Genomic DNA, 18,689 nt, shown 5'->3' on the forward strand with positions numbered 1-18,689 from the left:
TGGCAGGTTATAGCATGCGGGAATTTCAGACACCAGTTTCCATTCAGTCCTTTAGGGGAGGAGAGCAGCGGGGAAAAAGCCCCGTTTCCTCTGAGACACACTATATTATAGCTTTTAACCCTCTGAACCCTAGGGCTATTTTGGCCGTTTTGCATACTTTTGATCAATCCTTACTAAACTACAGTAAGAAATGTTTATCATGCCAAAGTTTGGTATCTTTTTGTTCAGAACACCCTAACCTATATGACCTGATAGTTATTTATTTCATTTTGACATGATAAATGATCATATTGGACCAAAAACCACATGATAAATGTAAAAACGGATTAAAAATATATTATTGCTACCATGGGTAACTCAAACATTCATATTGAATTTTTTTGAAAGCTGAAAATAAATATATGGAATGTTTTTATGGTAATTTAAAAGTTTGATTGAGGTGGCATCAACCTTCATACAAATTTTATGAACAAATAGCAGGTGAATACATAGGCGTTTTCCCCAAATTCCTCAAAGTTCTGTCAATCATAACACAGAGGGCACATACAAAAATGTTAAGCTTGCTGTGTTTGGTATATTTTGTTTCAGTAAAACTTCACCTACATTACCTGCCAGTTTTTTTTTCAATTTGACATAATATTTGAACATTATGGACCCAAACCACAAAAAAAAGGAAAAAAAAAAAACATATTTTTTTCATATATGCCTTTTTATTAAAAAAAGCTAGGCCTAGGTAGACCTATATAATAAAACATACAGTAGGGCCTATATGGATACATATATGACATGTATATGTAAAGAACAGATTATTAGGCTACTGTGTCTGTAGGCTACACGTTTATTAGGCTACTGTGTCTGTAGGCTACACGTTATGAAGGCTGGCAGCTGTGTGTGTACTCAGTGCTTCAGTCAGACAACAATGGCTTTATGTAGCCTACATATAGTCATACTTTGACTCTGAGGATGAACTGTCCTCTTCCTTCATGTCAAAGAACAAGCTGATAGCTTGACTCACGTACAAAGTTTTCTTCAATATGACTAAAACATTCTCAGTAGTCTATCTTCAAACCTCTCAGTACCTCTCAATCTTCCTCCGCGTCTGTCAATTTTGTTAGCTAGCAGCCTCGTCTCTCTCTCGCATAGAGAGACTCTCCCACAGCTCCCACCCCCTGTCACTCTTCTTCTTCGTCTCTTTTGGTGTAGCTTCGTATCACTCCGCCAACCCCTGCCCCTCCTCCTCCCCTCCCTGGTAAATGCAGCCTGTTGAGTAGGAACTAGTTTCCGGCATCATTTTCTGATCGTAAAATGACAAAATAATGGCCGCGACCATCGAATTCTCATACTTTTGAGCCCGCGAAAATAAAATAGATATGAATCAACTTCAAACCATTATATCTCTGGTTATACTGGGTCAATTTAAATGAAACAAAGACTGGCATATAGCTTTAAGCCACTTTTCGCCGTCGGCGAAGTTGGCCCCGCTCTAGTTTCTATGCTGCGTCAAGTAACGCAATGCTGCGTGACCAGAACGCAGTACTGCGGGCTCCGGGTTGGAAGGGTTAATATCATTACGTTCTCACTCATCTATGCTTGGCATGGCAGGGGTCAATGTAGGCATGGTAGGCTGCCATGGCTGGAATACACTGGGGGATACCCTGCTGCATCATTGTCCAATGAACCTATCCAGCGATTTAAACCCCTTGTAAAAAACTGTCACCCACATGTGCTACATGCTACGGCCTCTCCACTGCGTGGGTCCTCCTGTGAATATTGAGGTTGGAGCTCTGAATGAACGCTTTGCCACAAATATCACAGTGGTACGGCTTCTCCCCTGTGTGGATCCTAGCGTGTCTACTGAAGTCAGAGCTACTGATGAATGCTTTCCCACATATTTCACAGTGATACGGCTTCTCCCCAGTGTGAGCCCTCAAGTGACGATTGAGGTTGGTTTCCTCACTGAACCCTTTCCCACAAATTTCGCAGTGGTGCGGTGTTTCCCCTGTGTGAGTCCTCATGTGGTTTCTGAGGGTAGAGCTCTGAATAAATGCTTTCCCACAAACGTCACAGTGGTGCGGCTTCTCCCCTGTGTGTGTCTTCATGTGTTTATTGAGGTTGGAGCTCTGACTGAAAGCTTTGCCACAAATGTCACAGTGGTACGGCTTCTCCCCCGTGTGTGTCCTTGTGTGCTCTGTCAGGACATCTCTCCTGAGAAATGTTTTCCCACAGTCTCGACACTCAAAGTCTTTATTCCCTTTGTGTATCTTGGAATGCGCCCATAGACTGCTCCTGCTGGCAAACCCCTTGCAACAAACCTTACAAACCAGGTTTTCAGTTTGAGTTCCCTCTAAATTACTGAGGAGCTTCTTCTCAGACTTGCTCGTCCTCTTGTGTGTTTCCATGTGCTTTGTGAAATGATGGATGTAACGGAAACCCTGTCCACACACGGGACAAGCCCTGCTGTCTTTTTGACTTCTGGCAGAAGACTCTGTGTCGGGCAGCGCCGCCTGGACCTTCTTTTTTGCTTTTCCACATTGTGATTGCGGAACCTTCCCTGTCCAACTCCTTGTATTTATTTGCGACTCTTTTCTCTCCACCCACTCCTCATCACTGCCGTTGTCGTCGCTCTCGGCCGCCGAGAAGTCTGAAGAAAAGAGCCACTGTTCATTGTAGTCTGGTGTTACTGGCTGATCTCTCTCTTCTTTCAGAGATTCAGGAGAGTGAAGAACGACCTCCTGTATTTGACCGTCATCCTCATGTTCCTCCTCTTGCTCCTCTTTTACCTCTGAGCTGAAACCAAGCGAGCACTGGTTCCCGTGGCTGTTTTCTGTATCTGTAATGGTGTGAGAAAGGCCTGGGGGCTCAGATGGGTCATGGTTAAACTCTTCTTTGATCGAGGGTTGTGTCTCCTCTCCGGACAGAGCAGCAGTACCGTTGGTCACCGAAGGTATTGTAGCTACAGGAGGAGATAGAAGCAGAAGTCACTCAATAGGCCACGTTACCTGACAATTACTGGATAAAATTAACAGAGTACTATTCTACTAACACCTTCCATTATCTTTAAAGTCATTTTAAGCAAGATGATAGAAGGTTAAAACTGTAACTAGAGTGCTATGAATCCTGGATGACCACCAGATGCATCAGTCCTGCACAAGTGCAGTTCGAGTCCCTATGCCAACCAGGCCCGGTTCTAGACAGTTAGATTAGGGTGGGCCTGTAGAAATTTTAGGTGGGCACACTGGGCAGAGAGACCGACGATGTGAGCGCACGTAGAGCGTGCGAGCAGAATTTTTTTGCCGTTGTAAGATCTCTGCGTCTGATTTTTGGCACATTTACTGTGAATTGTGTAGAACACAATATGCAAATAAACTTTGAGTGTTGCTGTGTGGGAGATTTGATTCTTGCATGTTTTTTTTTCAAAATGTTTATGAATAACATATAAGATACATTATATACAACATAATGTATCTTTTATTTTTTAATCGCAGTATTAACTGTAGGCAGCCTGAGCTGATTGAAGAGAAAGCTTTGGGACTGGGCAACCTGGATGGTGGTAGTCCAGAGCTATATACTATACACACTATATAGATATAAATTCTTTCCACTATTGGCTCCGATGTCCAACTGGGTGAAAATAGTAGCCAGCCGAGGTCACGACCCTGCTAGGGGTCAGGGGAGATTTTTTAAATCTTTTTAAAGTGAAATGCATGAATCTGGTAGCCTGGCATTCCCAGACCTGCCACTAGGCGCTGGCAAATTAAATTTGCTGCGCGTGTTGGTCTGGACACGCTCCGTTGAAGCTTTATCAAGAAAACCAGAAATCTGGCTATGGTTTCAATTGGTTCTATCTAATATGGGCGCGCCAGAGCCCTTTATATGGTACTCTGGGGAGGATGTAACCGGATGACGACAGTGACGTGCATGCGACGTCGAAGCCGTGATAGTAAACATCAAAGATGGCTGCGGATATGTTGTGTGAGATTGAGACTGCTTTGGCCTCGACCCTTAACGATTTGGAAGACGGCACTCAAATATTTCATTAGCAAGTAAGTGGAATGTTCTGTTTTGCCGACCGACAACGGCAAACGTTTAATTTAACAGTTTAACAGCTGTTCGCTAAACGAAAGGGGCTTACGTCACCTTGTGCATCGCTCTGATTGGTTGTAGTGCTATCCAACTGCGTGCAGTGGCATTTGAAATGCACGAGTAGGAGCCGCCCCTTGAGTTGGAAATTACTATTGATCGTGGCCAGACCCTCTATCGTTCAAGATATCAGGGTCTGGATTTCCAGGCTTTGAATCTGGTGCACTTATAAGCCAGACAATGGATTAATGAAAAAAACATGTATCAGATTAATAAATTATGAAGGTAGTCATTCATTGCAGCCTTACTGTGGATCGAGTAAACCTTGACATTGGCCTTTTAAAAATCTGCTCACATCAGATTAGAAATAACCCCCCAAAACCCCTCTAACCTGTTATGTGGAGCAGGGAGTCTGGGTCTGGACCGTCACACACAGCCAGCGTGATGGTTCTTTCCACCTCTCCGAGGATCTCCTCCGCCGCAGCAAACAGCCGCTGATGGATGAAGGACTCGCTGTCCGGCAGCCCCGTCTGGACTTTCTCTTTCTCTTTTGCTTTTTCACTTTTACTAGTCATTACTAGCTGATCCCTCTCTTCTTTTACTGATTCAGGAAAGGGAATAACGACCTCCTGTATTTGACCATCAGCCACAAGTTGTTCCTCCGGCTCCTCTTTTATCTCTAAGCTGAAATGAAGCGAGCACTGGTTCCCGTGGCTGTTTTCTGTATTTATAATGGTGTGAGAAAGGCCTGGGGGCTCAGATGGGTCATGGTTAAACTCTTCTTTGATCGAGGGTTGTGTTGAAGTCTCCTCTCCGGCCAGAGCAGCAGCACTGTTGGTCAACGAAGGTAGTGTAGCTACAGGAGATAGAAGAAGTCACTCAATAGGCCACTTTACCTGACAATTACTGGATGAAATCAACAGAGTATTTATCTACAACACTCTCACGGCCTCCACACACATCCTACCTGTACTGCGCGTCTACTGCGCGTCTGCGTCTGACTTTTTGTCACTGACCGTGTAATCAACCTAGAGCGGGCACACATCCAACCTGTGCGGCGCTGCAGATGCACGTCAGAGGCACGTCTGCAGCGACGCTCCCCTTTACCTCAGGAGAATCGCCTATTTTTTTCTGAAAGTCGCGCGTCTCTCTCGGGTCTCTCTGCTTTAACCGATAGAGAAATACTCTGCTGAGAGTCATATTGACTTCATACCGGCAGCTTTCGCTGTAATTTCACCATTTCCTGGTGTGTCCCTTTCAAAATAAAACTTCCAACAAGTGAAAATGTGGCAACTAAAAAAAAAAAAAGGCAATGGGGAGAACGGATTACTGTCCAGACTCAATATTAGACTCAATATGATTCATATGCATCATAAATGACACGAAATCACTTCATTTTTAATGGGAATTATCTATGAAATCTCTATGTAGAAAGACAGGGCTTTTAGAAGCAGCGCTGCAGCAGCATCTGCTGAGACGTTTCATGTGTGGCAGAGAAAAGTCCGAGAGAGGCAGCAGTAAGGTAAGGCGACGCGCTCCAGAGGTAGACGCAGGATGTGTGTGGAGGCCGTTAAGATCATCTTTAATGTAATTTTAAGCAAAAGGACAGAAGGTTAAAACTAGGATGCTATGAATCCTGGATGACTATAAGAGGCGATGCTTAAAGCACTGGATATATCCGTCTTGCGCAGTTCGAGTCCCTACCAACACAGTCCCCTGTGACCCTCACATGACACCTGGAAGGCTACATCTTCCAGGCTATTTTGAACCCTAACCTGTTATGTGGAGCAGGGAGTCCGAGTCACACACAGCCAGCGCGATGGTTCTCTCCACCTCTCCGAGGATCTCCTCCGCCGCAGCAAACAGCCGCTGATGGATGAAGGACCTCAACTGAAACATGGCGCTGTCCTGTCCGAGTGGCTGGAAATAAGATGCAGGACACAGACCAAATCACACTTTATATCACCATATCAAAACCCTTCAGCTTACAGAGATCTACCCGGCAGGGTTGTCCCCTGTCATAGTTGTTATTAGTTTTGGCAATCGAGCCACTAGCTATGGCCGTACAAACTCATACAGGAATATCAGGCGTTTGGTGTGATAGAACATCGCATTCCTTATTTGCAGACGATATTATTTAAATGTCTAAATGTGTAGATGAGAAAGGAACTCTATTCCATTTCTTATAGGAATGTTCAATGATCCAGGACTTCATGAAGCAAGTTTAAAATGTTTATCAGAGATGTTTAGAATCAGGTTCCCTTTGGATCCCAAATTGTGTGTGTTTGTGCTTGAGTGTACCCAAAAGACTTTCCACATGCGTCAAACAAGACCAGACTACTGGACTTTGGACTGCTTCAATCAAGGTGAGCCATTTCACTTTGTTGTCACATTCGGTAACATTAAATCTGAATGCAATATCCTTATTGGTGAGCCTTAATCGGAGTTTCATGAGGATGGCCAATAGATGGTCCTCCAGGGTCAGAGAGCCACGCACAACCTCAACACTGTCTTTAACTCCCTACAGGATCCAATTAATGAGGGCACTGGTCAAACCTGTGAAAAACAGAACCTGTGCTGCTTTACACTTGATAGAAGCAAAAGAGAACTGTGCACTCCTAACCATTGATTTGAACTGTTCATTCTCTGCTTCCAGTTTGTTGAAGTCCACACGCAGGTTGTCACACTCGGTATGAAGTTGGCTGTACTTCGGTTTGAGGTCATCATTGACAGCCTTCAGGACCATAGCTTCTGAAAAATAAATTAGACAAATAGAAATGTCACCATCCTATTTTTGATATCTAGCAAACTTATAATCTAGGAGGTGATCATTCAGACTGTGCCAAACGTAATTATGGCTAAATACTTCTTCACAACAAATATATGAACATGAAAACCTATTAATCCTGGCAGTGACCCATGACCAATTTAAAATAATGCAATTTCTTCACACACTCATGTACAGGCCAGCAACGTCCAAATGGGTGGATTTTGGGGCAACATGAAAAAACTATTAGTGACGCGACTGTTGTGAAGGAGTGCTTGAACGCCGCTGCCGAGGCGTTACCTGAAGGTAAACAAAGGGATGAATTGTGTGAAAAAATAAAGCGAATCCCAATGTCAGCTGCAGCGCCAACCAGAAATTCCGAAATATTATCAGATGATGCACTGTCACAGCTTGATGAGGCTGTTCATAGAGCCCCATGCATATCGTTAGACATTGATGAATTCTGAGACAGCTTTTCCTGCTCTAACCAAGGTAGCCCTACACACCCTCACCATGTTTGGATCTACTTACAGCTGTGAGTCAGCGTTCTCCACTATGATCATGATAAAAAACAAGTACAGTTCTATGCTCACCAATGAGCACCTACATAATGTGCATGAGAATGGCACTTACTCCTTTCAAGCAAAGATTCAAACTACTGGCAGGGCAGTCACATGCCAGTTTCTCTCACTAGCAAATGGAGTACAAAAGAATGTAAAACAAAGCTCTGTTTGCACTTTCACTTAAAGAAGCACCGTTTGATACATTTTCTTCAAAGAATTATGTGCCTGTTTTGTGTTAAATGAAATGCAGGCCTAATACACTTTTTATGTTTACTTAAAATGCAGGCCTTTGATGCCTGTTTTGTTTACTTGAAATGTAGGCCTAATGTAACTGTTTTGTTAACTTGAAATGTTAATATGTGTTGCTATTTGTCTAACTTGTTTTTCGTGGTTAAAAGTAAGCTATTTGGAAATGGAAACTAAATATTTTTGAAATTATAAGGAAATAAGCTGACTAATTGACAAAAGTAGGTTATAAGGAGGTAGAAGTTCGGACCTTTGTTGGAAGCAATTTCTAGCAACTGGATCTTGAGCAATTTTAGTTGAAGACCACTGCTCTACAAAAATAAAGATGTTAACATTCAGAAAAACATACTAAAACATTCATGGTATCTGCACATTTTTAAAGTTCAAATTTAAAGACATTTAAGACCTTTTTAAGACCTCTAAAATGAAAAAATAATACCAATACCTCGGTAACAGAAATCGACAAACTACACTACAGTATACTCCGTAAAGGGTTGCATTAAATATGACTAACACATATTCAATGCACTATAGCTAACAACTGCTGTCTAATTACAGAAAATAAAAAATGTTCAGCAGTCTGAATGAAGACAATGGTTGCGTTCCGAATCGCATACTCTTTCTTTTTTCTATTCTACATACTACATCCGACGATAAAAAGAATCTAGTTAGGATGCAGTAGGCATACTATTGGGACATACTTTACTCTCTTATTTCATCATAACATTGCCCCTTGATCTTGCCTCTTGCTTTTATATCCGTCGCATCCCTGTTTGTTTTCATATGGAGGCTTCGTCGATGTGACGTCACTTCACGTGCGCACTGGATTGTGGGTCAGAATCGCCCAAATAGGATGCAGTTTTCAACACTAACAAGCTTGGCCGCATGAAGTAGGACATCCGGATACTTCTAACCATCCTAAATCTGGCCACAAGAATCGGGACATCCTAAATCTTTTTTCTACATACTATATAGTAGAAAGTATGCGATTCGGAACGCAACCAATGTCCCTCTGCATTTACCATCAAATAAATATAAGAGATCACTGTAAAGGCAACCTGAAAACCTATCATTACCACCTTTTCAACCAATTAGGCTATAGAACTGTATCAATTGGTTTACATTTTCTGATTAATCGAGTAACAAGAACAGTTTAATCAATTTAGAAAATATGTGTTAGGTGTGGCATACAATATTTTAATTAGGCTAAATTAAAAATGGGATATTTTTTGGGGAAGAATAATCCGAATGTTCTTCATATTTGAATTCCTTATTCAATAAATAACAAACTTAGTCCATTAACTTTCTTTTTAGAACTTATGGCAGAAACTATTTAAAAATTGGTTCCACAGGTCAAGGGAGGTTTTTGCAATTTCAAAATCGTATGTGTATGTTGGCCTAGCCAACTGTAGATTTACATCCATGCTCACGGGACCTGCGGTAATTTGCGCAAAGTAATTTTTTCAGTATTGTTGCAGGCGTTCAGGTTAATAAACCGCGGGTATTAGGGTTGTACCGATTGGTGAAGGAAACGTATGCTACTATCTGCGATTGATGGGAGGATCGGCAATAGTTTTTATCTAGCTGTCAGAAAGGGAGTGCAGGTGGAGAGAAAGAAAGCGACGGAAAGAGAGACAAGCAGTGAGATAGAGACCCGCGTCTCACTCCATGAGCTCACGCTAAGTCAATGCGACCTGAATGAACTGAATTAACGTCTGATGAGCAGCTATTTATATAGATAAATAAACATGTTTACTGAACACAATCAACGTGTTGTGTGATTTGCCACAGTAGCCTACCTATATCATCAGCAGACGGGTGGTTGCGCACCTACAAGCAGAGGCAGTGTGTGATCGCGGTAGCAGGGTGAAAAAAGCCAGCCACGGTATTTGTCGTCCTCCCTCCACCTCTCACTGAATTTATAATAGCTGGGCATGCATTTCGCCGCGTCGTTCTCTCCTTTTTTGCTTTACCGCGGCCGACTACAAATTTGGAAGCAGGGAACATATATTCTTCTTCTACGTTTTAAATGCAGTACCCAGCCTGACACGGCCGTACTGCCTCTAGCGTAGGTGTCGGACTTGCCGGATATCTTTGAAGTATATAAAACACTGATAATATAAAACATAGAAATCTAACAATTAAACTAGAAAACTAGAAAGAAACAAATAAGGCAAGTTCATTAATTCTGCCCCTGATTAAATTTAATGCCGCCCACCCAATAATTCCAGACTTTTTAAGACATTTAAGGCCTTGAATATTGAAATTTAAATTGAATGACTTTTAATACTTTTCAAGATCCGCGGCAACCCAGACATACTTAGGAAAAGGTATGGGCTGAGAGGCTTGTAGTTTTTATTTAAACAGAGGTTCTTTCCCTTTTAAAAAACGGGACCCCAAACGGGTTCACACACAGTCTTGGTCTGGTTAGTGTTAAGGGTTCTTACCAGTACAAAGATCAGCACCAGGCTCCATTTCATAATCATTTGGAGAGAGGGAAGAGGGTGTGGACTGACGTTCATTGTCTGGACATCTGCGGGGTGTTTCATCTCTTTTTCTTTTACATCTGTAACACACAGAAGAGAGCAATAATTGAGTACAAAGAAAGCAGTTAACCACAGGTGTATTACATCCTCAATTAAAGTAAATACAAATCCCATATCATGTCATGCGAGATTCAAATGATCAGGAAGCAATATAGACAGTGTATGTCCGTGTGTTGAAAGTGTGAGGGCACCGGACTCTTTTCGGCTCCGTGAGAGTGGTTAGTGACACAGCATCAACTAATGCCAGTCATTGCTACACACACCTGATTGCAATGAGTTGATGCAGTGTCACCTCTCACGGAGCTGAAAGATTCCGTGTCCTCACACAAAGCGAATGAACGAGAGACGGCAGTTAGTAATGTGTTTATGTTGTTGTAAATAATGACTATTTCAGATGAATAATGGTCATCTGATGATGCTGGTGAGGCAAAGTAAACTTTGTTTTAGTAGGCTACCGCTCATTCACTGCAGTCCAGTTCGCTCCCGTGAAATTGTGTATACGTTGCTTGGCAACGCCCTCCCGCCCGCCTATCACTCTCCCTTTTAGCTTTTCTTCATAGCATTTTCTTTTTTTTTCTTTGATGGTTCAGCCCCGTTATCAGTCATTTTTATGACAAATAACTGTCTCAAACAAGGCACCCGCTCCCCTTCCCTCACCTGGAGGGATAGGCTTCTAAAATCGCGTCGCTGCGCCACACTGAAATCTGTGACCAATACGGAGATGTGACCATAGAGCATGCACGCGTGAACCGAAAATCGGACTGGGTGTGCGACCAGACCAAAAAAACTATATAAAGACGTCTTTCTTTGCACTGATGGTCTCGTTTGCTGTTAAAGGTAATTTATGATTATGAGAGGAAACATGAGGCTGTTTAAAATATATTTAAATGTTGACTTCCGGTAAGATGGCGGACGGGTGAGACGCTTATTTTTTAGCTCGGTTAAATAAACCCACTCAAATGCAATAACTCGACATACAAATGTGTTAAAGCGGGTAATGGGTGGAAGCCGAGGCCGTAGAACTACCAAAGACTCAAACAAAACTCAGAAACACAGTACGTTGGAAGAGGTTGAACCCAACCAAATGGAACACGAGGGTGATGCAGCGGAAAAAATGGACCAAGCTGAAACACTGAGAGAAGGACTTGCTAGCACCGGTAAGGATATAAGAGAGCTCAAGCAACAATTCCACAACGAACTGAAAACATTCAAAGACGAGCTTAAAAGTGAAATTAAAAACGAGATAAAACAAGAAATCGCCTATCTCAGACAAGATATTGACCGCAAGCTTGTGGAAAACAATAAGGAAATACAGGAGCAAAAAACGGACATAACCGAAGCACAGACCCGCATAGCGGAGCTGGAAGAGTATAACACGGAGGCAAACGACATGCTCGCTAAGGTGGTGAAGCAGACACGCCAGATGCAGGACAAACTAACGGACCTAGAAGCGAGATCACGGAGGAACAATGTTAGGATTTTTGGCCTGCCCGAGGACACAGAAGGAGCCTCTGTCGCCGAATAACTGGGTAACTTGCTAAAGAAGGAGCTGCAGTTACCCGACGGAACCAATCTGCAAATTCAGCGGGCACACAGAGCTCTCACACGAAAACCGAATCCAGGCGGCACTCCAAGATCAATAGTGGTTAATTTCCTTCAGTTTGAAACCAAGGAGATCTTGGAGAAGAAGGGGCTACAGGTGGGCGACAAAAAAATAAATTTTGACCACGACTATACCACTGAGATTGTGCAAAAACTAAAAACATATCTAAGTATCAAGAAGACACTGAAGGAAAGGGCCAACCAGACAAGGATGCTGTTTGTCACCGACCCTGTTTGCGATTTTTATTGAACCCTTAGCTCAGGCAATCCGACAAAATGAAGAAATTAAAAGGGTCACAATTAAAGGTATAGAACATAAATTGGGACTTTTTGCTGATGATTTAATTGCTTTTCCTCGAACAACACATCTCTCCCTAATTTGATGAAGCTACTACAATCATATGGCCATCTGTCAGGATATACAATTAATGTCTCCAAAACCCAGATTTTATAATTTAATTACACTCCAACAGAAGCGATCTTTGAATTATATGACCTTAAATGGAATCTAAAGTCAATTCAATATTTAGGCGTTACGATCACTAAAAATTCCACCGACCTATATAAAGCAAATTATAATCATTTAGATCAAGAAATAAAAAAAATATTTAACAAGATGGTCTACCCTCCCACTGGATTTAAACTCGAGAATTGAGATAGTTAAACGTAATATATTACCCAGATTTCTCTATCTATTCCAATCTTTACCAATAGAGGTACCCCAGGGTCAATTTACAAATTGGGACAGAATGATATCCAGATTTGTATGGGGGGACAAAAGACCTCGAGTCAGATACAAAACTCTTCAGCTAACAAAAGAGAGAGGTGGTATGGGTCTTCCAAAATTAAGGGAATACTATTATGCTGCTCAATTGAGACCTGTATACTTCTGGTGTAAGTCAGAATTTAGAGCTAAATGGAAAGACATTGAAAGAGAAGTGAACCAAATTCCAATTCAACATTTGATTGGAGATAATAAATTATAAAAGGAACTCAAAAATAAAATGGATCCAATAACAGTGCACACACTAGGTTTGTGGTTTAAAATATTGAAAATATATAAGATTCAGAATGACATAAATATATTAAAATGGTTAGCATATGATAGAAATGTCAAACCTGCAATGTATGATCAAGGATTCAAACATTGGTTAACAAAGGGAATAACAACTTGGTGTGTTTTGGTAAAAGATGGGAGGCTGGAGAGTTTTGAAAATATGAGAAGAAAATACGAATTGGGAGCTCATGAATTTTATACCTTCAACTACGGGACTATTTCAAAAAGGAAATCGAAGCAGATTCTTCCAAGGAGGTGAACGTTGTCATCCAAATTATAATAAAAGCATATCAAGAAAGTAACATAAGAATAATTTCGGCAATGTATAAAGGTTTGAATACCAACGCCAAACATTCAACTAAATATGTTAAGATGAAATGGGAAATAGAACTCAATGTACAAATTTCAGGTGAAGATTGGAATGATATGTGGAGGACACATCACTCATCCACCAATTCACGAACTTGGAGGGAATTCTCATGGAAGAATGTGATTCGTTTCTTTATAACACCAAAAATGAAAAGTAAACAGCTACACAAACGTCAGAAATGTTGGCGGGAATGTGTGTCTTATGATGTTGATCATTCACATGTTTTTTGGAATTGTCAGAAAATAACTGTATTTTGGGAAATGCTTTATGAGGTATTAAAGCAAATATTAGGATATGAGGTCCCCAAAAGTAGTTTGGTGCTCTATCTATGTAAATTTCAAAAAGAGAATATTATTATGAGTGATGTATATTTAATCAAAATATTGCTTGTAGCGAGCAAGAAAGCTATCACCAGACATTGGCTGAAAGAAACACTACCAACAAAAAAAATCAGTGGCTTGCTATTGACACACAAACTGACACCACAAACTGAGACTTCAAGAAGCACAATTCCGACTGTAAATGGGAAAAATGGACACTTTACAGGACTCAAAATGAAGACATTGGACTGGAACAGTAACTTATAGCTAACTACAACCTCAGGATATAAGGAGGCACTTCCCAGGCAGTTTGTTCTTTTTCCTTGATTTTTCCTTTTTCCTTTTTTGTTTTTATTTTATTTTTCTTGCCATCTCCCAATTGTAGATGTTGATATAATGCTGTTATAACTGGCTGGTTACTTTGAAAAACTCAATAAAGATCTAAGTGTTAAAAAAAAAAGATATTTAAATGTTACTCGTAGCTGCTTTAAGTGTTTTGTATTTCATCAATAGAGATATTGTGGTGTAGACAAACATGGCTTTTACGCATCTGTATTGTAAAGGTGCAAACACACTACACGCATTACCCGCGTAAGCTTTACGCGCGTAACGCAGCTAACATGTTGCTTGATCATTTTGTGTCAAAAATGGTTCTACGCGCGTAACGTGTCTAGTCTCCCTCCCGATCATTTATTTCCCCTAATCAACCATGGCCGCGATCAGACCCGACCCGACACAACAGTGTGCATGTCCGCACAAAAACAACAACAACACGGCCAACAACTGTGCCAAAAGACAAATAAACAGCAACTGAACAGCACAAATAGCCTAACATTAAAACAGCATTGCATATTCACGCCGCTCGGATATTCATACAAACAGCAAGGCAGCTACATAACAAACACAGTTACAGCAGCACAACATAAAGGCAAGTAGCCAACATTACCCTACCTGGCTGTGACAGGGGACCGTGGCTGGCGTAGATAAACACCGGTGCTTTGCTGTACTTGTCGTGAAAGTTCCCCGGACATAGCCGTCATGTTTGGGTTCATAATATGAGGCGCTAGCCGCCCACACACAACCGGGTGAGTTAACTAATGCTATCCGGCGCTAACTTGGTTTATCGGCTAAAGCACAGCTACACATATTCACTGAATTAACCAGGAAGTCCATTCTCCTGGTTTACTTTCCCCACGTCTTCTATTCCCGAGCGGCTCTCATACAGCAATACATTTTCCTCCTCTGTGTTTCTCAGCCTCTGTACACTGTTCTCCGACCGTGCCAATGTATGTGACGTCGGGTCGAGCTCAACGCTGATTGGCCAACGTGGCTAATCGTTAGGGATGGGAATTGATAAGAATTTAACGATTCTGATTCCGATTCCGATTCTGCTTATCGATTCTCATTGTGTGAGAAAACAAGTACAAATTTGTTTATTTGTATTAACCTGCTTCAATATCTGATCAGAAGTGTGTCTAGTGTGTGCAAAGATTATCAAGAGTACTTTAGGATTAGGAAATTGTCAATTTCCACATTAATTGGTCCGGACAAAAAAAAGGTTTGCCTTTTTAAGCCCAAATGCCATTATGTTCCCTAAAAACTAAAAACACAGACTGAAAACAGTCAAGGAAGAGCTTGTGCCTTTTGTAATATGAACTGTGCTAATTTGCATTCAACTTGAAACAAAATTCAACTGACATAAAAAATACAAAGAAGTCTTCTGTAAAGATAAGACCAACTATCAACTTGAAAAAACTGAAAAAATATAATTTATGCCCTCTCAGGAAGGATACGAGATATTTTATGTAGGCCTGTTTATTATTAATTAACAGCCCGTCATCAGACACATTTACACATCGGTCGCTCCTCAAGTAATCCAAGTCTTTTTTTTGTATGGGCAGAGATCGTTATTTTAAGTGTGTAGTTACAAAGTTTCATGTTTAACTTTAGAGTAGGGTTCGTCTCAACCACCGTACGTAAAGGGTGCATTAGAACAGCTGACAGGAGGAAAAAGAAAAAGGCGCTCGCCTTTTCATCTCTCTTCCTTTTTTATAAGTCCGCGCGCTCTTTATTATAACGGCCCGTCATCAGACACGTGTGCCGGATGATTTTTGCACATCGATCGCTCCATCAAGTTATCCAAGTCAGTGCTTTTTGTATGGGCAGAGATCGTTATTTTAAGTGTGTCAGAACAGCTGATGGGAGGAAAAAGAAACAAACCAGCTGACGAATGTGAGTAAACACTGCTTAAGGCAGCGGTCAAGAAAACCTTTTTGCTTTGCTGTATGCTGCTCTCACCTTTTTATCTCTCTCCCTCTTTTATTAGCCCACACATAGCCTACACTACACGTTAATTCTCACACATTATATGTACAAGTCCAATGGGAAATTCTGGTGTACTGTCGACTAGACAGACAGCGGACATTTAAACGTTTAACCATCACGATCGCCGTCTTAACGGTTCCGAGGAATTGGTTTACTCGGCACCGGTTCTGAAGAGGAACTGGGTCTCGATTCCCATCCCTACTAATCGTCACGCATAGAAGCGTAAAAAGTTAAATTTTTTGAACTCCGCGCGTAGGCGCGTTAGGTGCGTATATACGCGGCTAACACGCCCAAAGTGTTGCTTTAGCGCGTGTAACGCATATACGCGTCATCTACGCGGGTAAACCAATGGTTCCCTATGGAAAAATTGACGTCACATACATTTGCACGGTCGGAGAACAGTGTACACAGAGGCTGAGAAACACCGAGGAGGAAAATGTATTGCAGGCGGCCGGTGCTGTATGACAGCAGCTCGGGAATAGAAGACATGGGGAAAGTAAACCAGGAGAATGGACTTCCTGGTTAATCCGCGCCACGATAGCCAATCAGCGTTGAGCTCCTCCCGACGTCACTCACTTCGGACGACGGACAGAGGAAATTAAGATGGATGAAAACACAATAGTCACAGTTTGCTCCCATACGTTCTGTGAATAGCCTATGTGTCTGTTGCCTGCTGTGTACAGTTATCAGTTTTGCTTTATGAACCAAGTTAGCACCTTAGCTTGGGTAAAGCACCATCAGCACAGCAGACTGGTGCTCTCAGCACCGGTTAGCACCAGCGCCAGCATATCCCCAAAGTAGGAGAAGGCTACTCTGGTCGGGCGGCCGGCGGAGGACACAATATGACCACGCGGCGTGGAACCTGCGATTCGCGCGGCCAACCGCCGCGCCGCGGAGTGCAGTGTGTTGGCACCATAAAGGTACGAACACACTGCACTCCGCGGCGCAGCGGTTGGCCGCGCGAATCGCAGGTTCCGCGCTGCGTGATCATATTGGGTCATATTGTGTCCGCTGCCCGCCGCCCGACCAGAGTAGCCTTCTCCTACTCTGGGGCTCTGGGGATATGCTGGCGCTGGTGCTAACCGGTGCTGAGAGCACCAGTCTGCTGTGCTGATGGTGCTTTACCCAAGCTAACTGGTGCTAACTTGGTTCATAAAGCAAAACTGATAGCTGTACACAGCAGGCAACAGACACAGAGGCTATTCATAGAACTTATGGGAGCAAACTGTGACTATTATGTTTTCATCCATCTTAATTTCCTCTGTCAATCGTCAAAAGTTCAATATTTTCAACTTCTGCGGCGGCCGCGCCGCCCAAGCCGCCCTGGTCGCGCGGCGGCGCTCGAAATACATTGACTTTCTATGTAAACTCGCCGCGTGGCGGTGTGCAGTGTGTTGGCACCTGCACGTAGATGCATTCACGTTCGGTCAGTGTCTACCAGATGCTACGTAATATGACGCGTTTGACGTAGGGGGTTAAAAAAAAGAACTTTGTAGGAGCTTAGCTCAAAACAGCCACTTTGATCTCAGAATCAACATTCTCAATAGGGATGTCCATAATAGATTATGTATACATCTAGGAATATTTTTAACTTCCTATAGGCACTTTAAGACCGCCGCCCGGGGGGGCCTACGAAACCTCTCAGCCCCTGGGTCTAGTGGCAGGTTAAGGCAGGCCTGGAGATAATGTAGTCAGACATAACAGAAACTATATGGCCCGACAGATAACCCTTATAATACATATAGTTACATTAAATCACTCAACATTTCTTCTTTGCACTCCCAGTCATAGTAAGTCGAGTCACGTTTGTTGATCAGTCAACAACAAATCACACGGGAAGTGATCATATTTACCGCGTCGTTGAGTAGGGGAAGATTGACGGGACAAAGTCAGGACTGTCGAAGTCCTCAGATGCCGCACCTGTACAAATAAAGTGTATTCCAGTGACTTACGGTAATGATAAAACCTCATGGTTGACAAGATGTCACTGGCCTAGCATGTGGTAGCCTACATCAGTTAGAAACAGTTACAAAAAGTTAGCAAGGCAACTCTGAACCAAGGTACATTAGCTTGAGTACTCTATTGCTTACAATTGTTCATTATTACATTGTTATATATGAAGGACTCAATCATTGTGTTTATTATAAAACCAAGGGTACTGAATAGAGTTAGCTAAAGTTTACCTGATATGAAGTGATCGCTGCAGATTGAGGCATTTTTAATCATCTGTTCGTTCCAATCGATTCTGTTGATAGCTTGTAACCAAAGACGTCTCCTGTTTGCCTTAAATGGGGTGCGAGTTCCTGGTATCTTGTAAAACTTCCTCGTTTTGTTAAGCTTATTAAAACGGTTTGTGCATCCAACAACACAACAAGACATGATTGTGGCTCGTGTCGCTCTTGTCTCTTTCTGCAGCGGACATGCGCAGTAGAGCGGGGAGTGACGCTGTGTGACGTAGACTGATAAGGGGACGGAACGGTTTGTGTTCCCTGTCACTACCACGATATGAGGTGCAGTGTGTAATATGACATCATCAAGAAAGTTCTACAAAGTTCTAGAATGCAACGCTCCCTGGGTAACCCCAACCCTTTAGAATAATAACAGAAGCTACAGTGGCCTTCAAGGACAAGAACAATTCTAAATTTTAAACAATGCACCTGATGACATCATGGACCTATAAAGAACATTCCAACTATGACACTTTCAAGATGGCGGCACTAGGCCTTGGTCCAAAATATGCAGAAATATGGACATATATGAGACCCTTTCTAAGGGAAAAAATAATAATAAAAAATAAAAAATTCAGCTATTAT

At 42.2% G+C, this 18,689-nt stretch overlaps 1 protein-coding gene across 2 annotated transcripts; it reads right to left on the bottom strand.

Annotated features, from left to right (window-relative positions):
* Window positions 1-856: 856 nt before the first annotated feature.
* On the bottom strand, window positions 857-18,192 carry LOC307262617 (uncharacterized protein). Of its 2 annotated transcripts, none has more exons than XM_080043565.1 (7): window positions 18,060-18,192; window positions 17,730-17,796; window positions 10,104-10,222; window positions 6,704-6,828; window positions 5,856-6,000; window positions 4,472-4,936; window positions 857-2,953 (listed from the first exon to the last, which is right to left on the bottom strand). In XM_080043565.1, exons 1-7 carry the CDS (start codon window positions 18,100-18,102, stop codon window positions 1,734-1,736), a joined length of 2,184 nt encoding a protein of 727 aa, XP_079899691.1. In that variant the 5' UTR covers window positions 18,103-18,192; the 3' UTR covers window positions 857-1,733. The 2 variants fall into 2 exon arrangements, with proteins under 2 accessions (XP_079899691.1, XP_079899690.1); XM_080043564.1 differs by having other exon boundaries at window positions 6,704-6,831.
* Between the last annotated feature and the right edge of the window lie 497 nt (window positions 18,193-18,689).

The sequence above is a fragment of the Ammodytes marinus genome (genome assembly GCF_949987685.1).
Source record: "Ammodytes marinus genome assembly, chromosome: 16".
Lineage (NCBI taxonomy): Eukaryota > Metazoa > Chordata > Actinopteri > Uranoscopiformes > Ammodytidae > Ammodytes > Ammodytes marinus.

Bases quoted from the DNA above. Each gene is read 5' to 3' on its own strand.
- LOC307262617 (XM_080043564.1), bottom strand. From the start codon at position 18,102: ATGATTAAAAATGCCTCAATCTGCAGCGATCACTTCATATCAG. The intron at 4,937-5,855 runs GTTAGGGTTCAA...TATCTCCTGTAG, and splicing joins CTCCCTGCTCCACATAACAG to CTACACTACCTTCGTTGACC. The intron at 2,954-4,471 runs GTTAGAGGGGTT...CTCCTCCTGTAG, and splicing joins CTCCCTGCTCCACATAACAG to CTACAATACCTTCGGTGACC.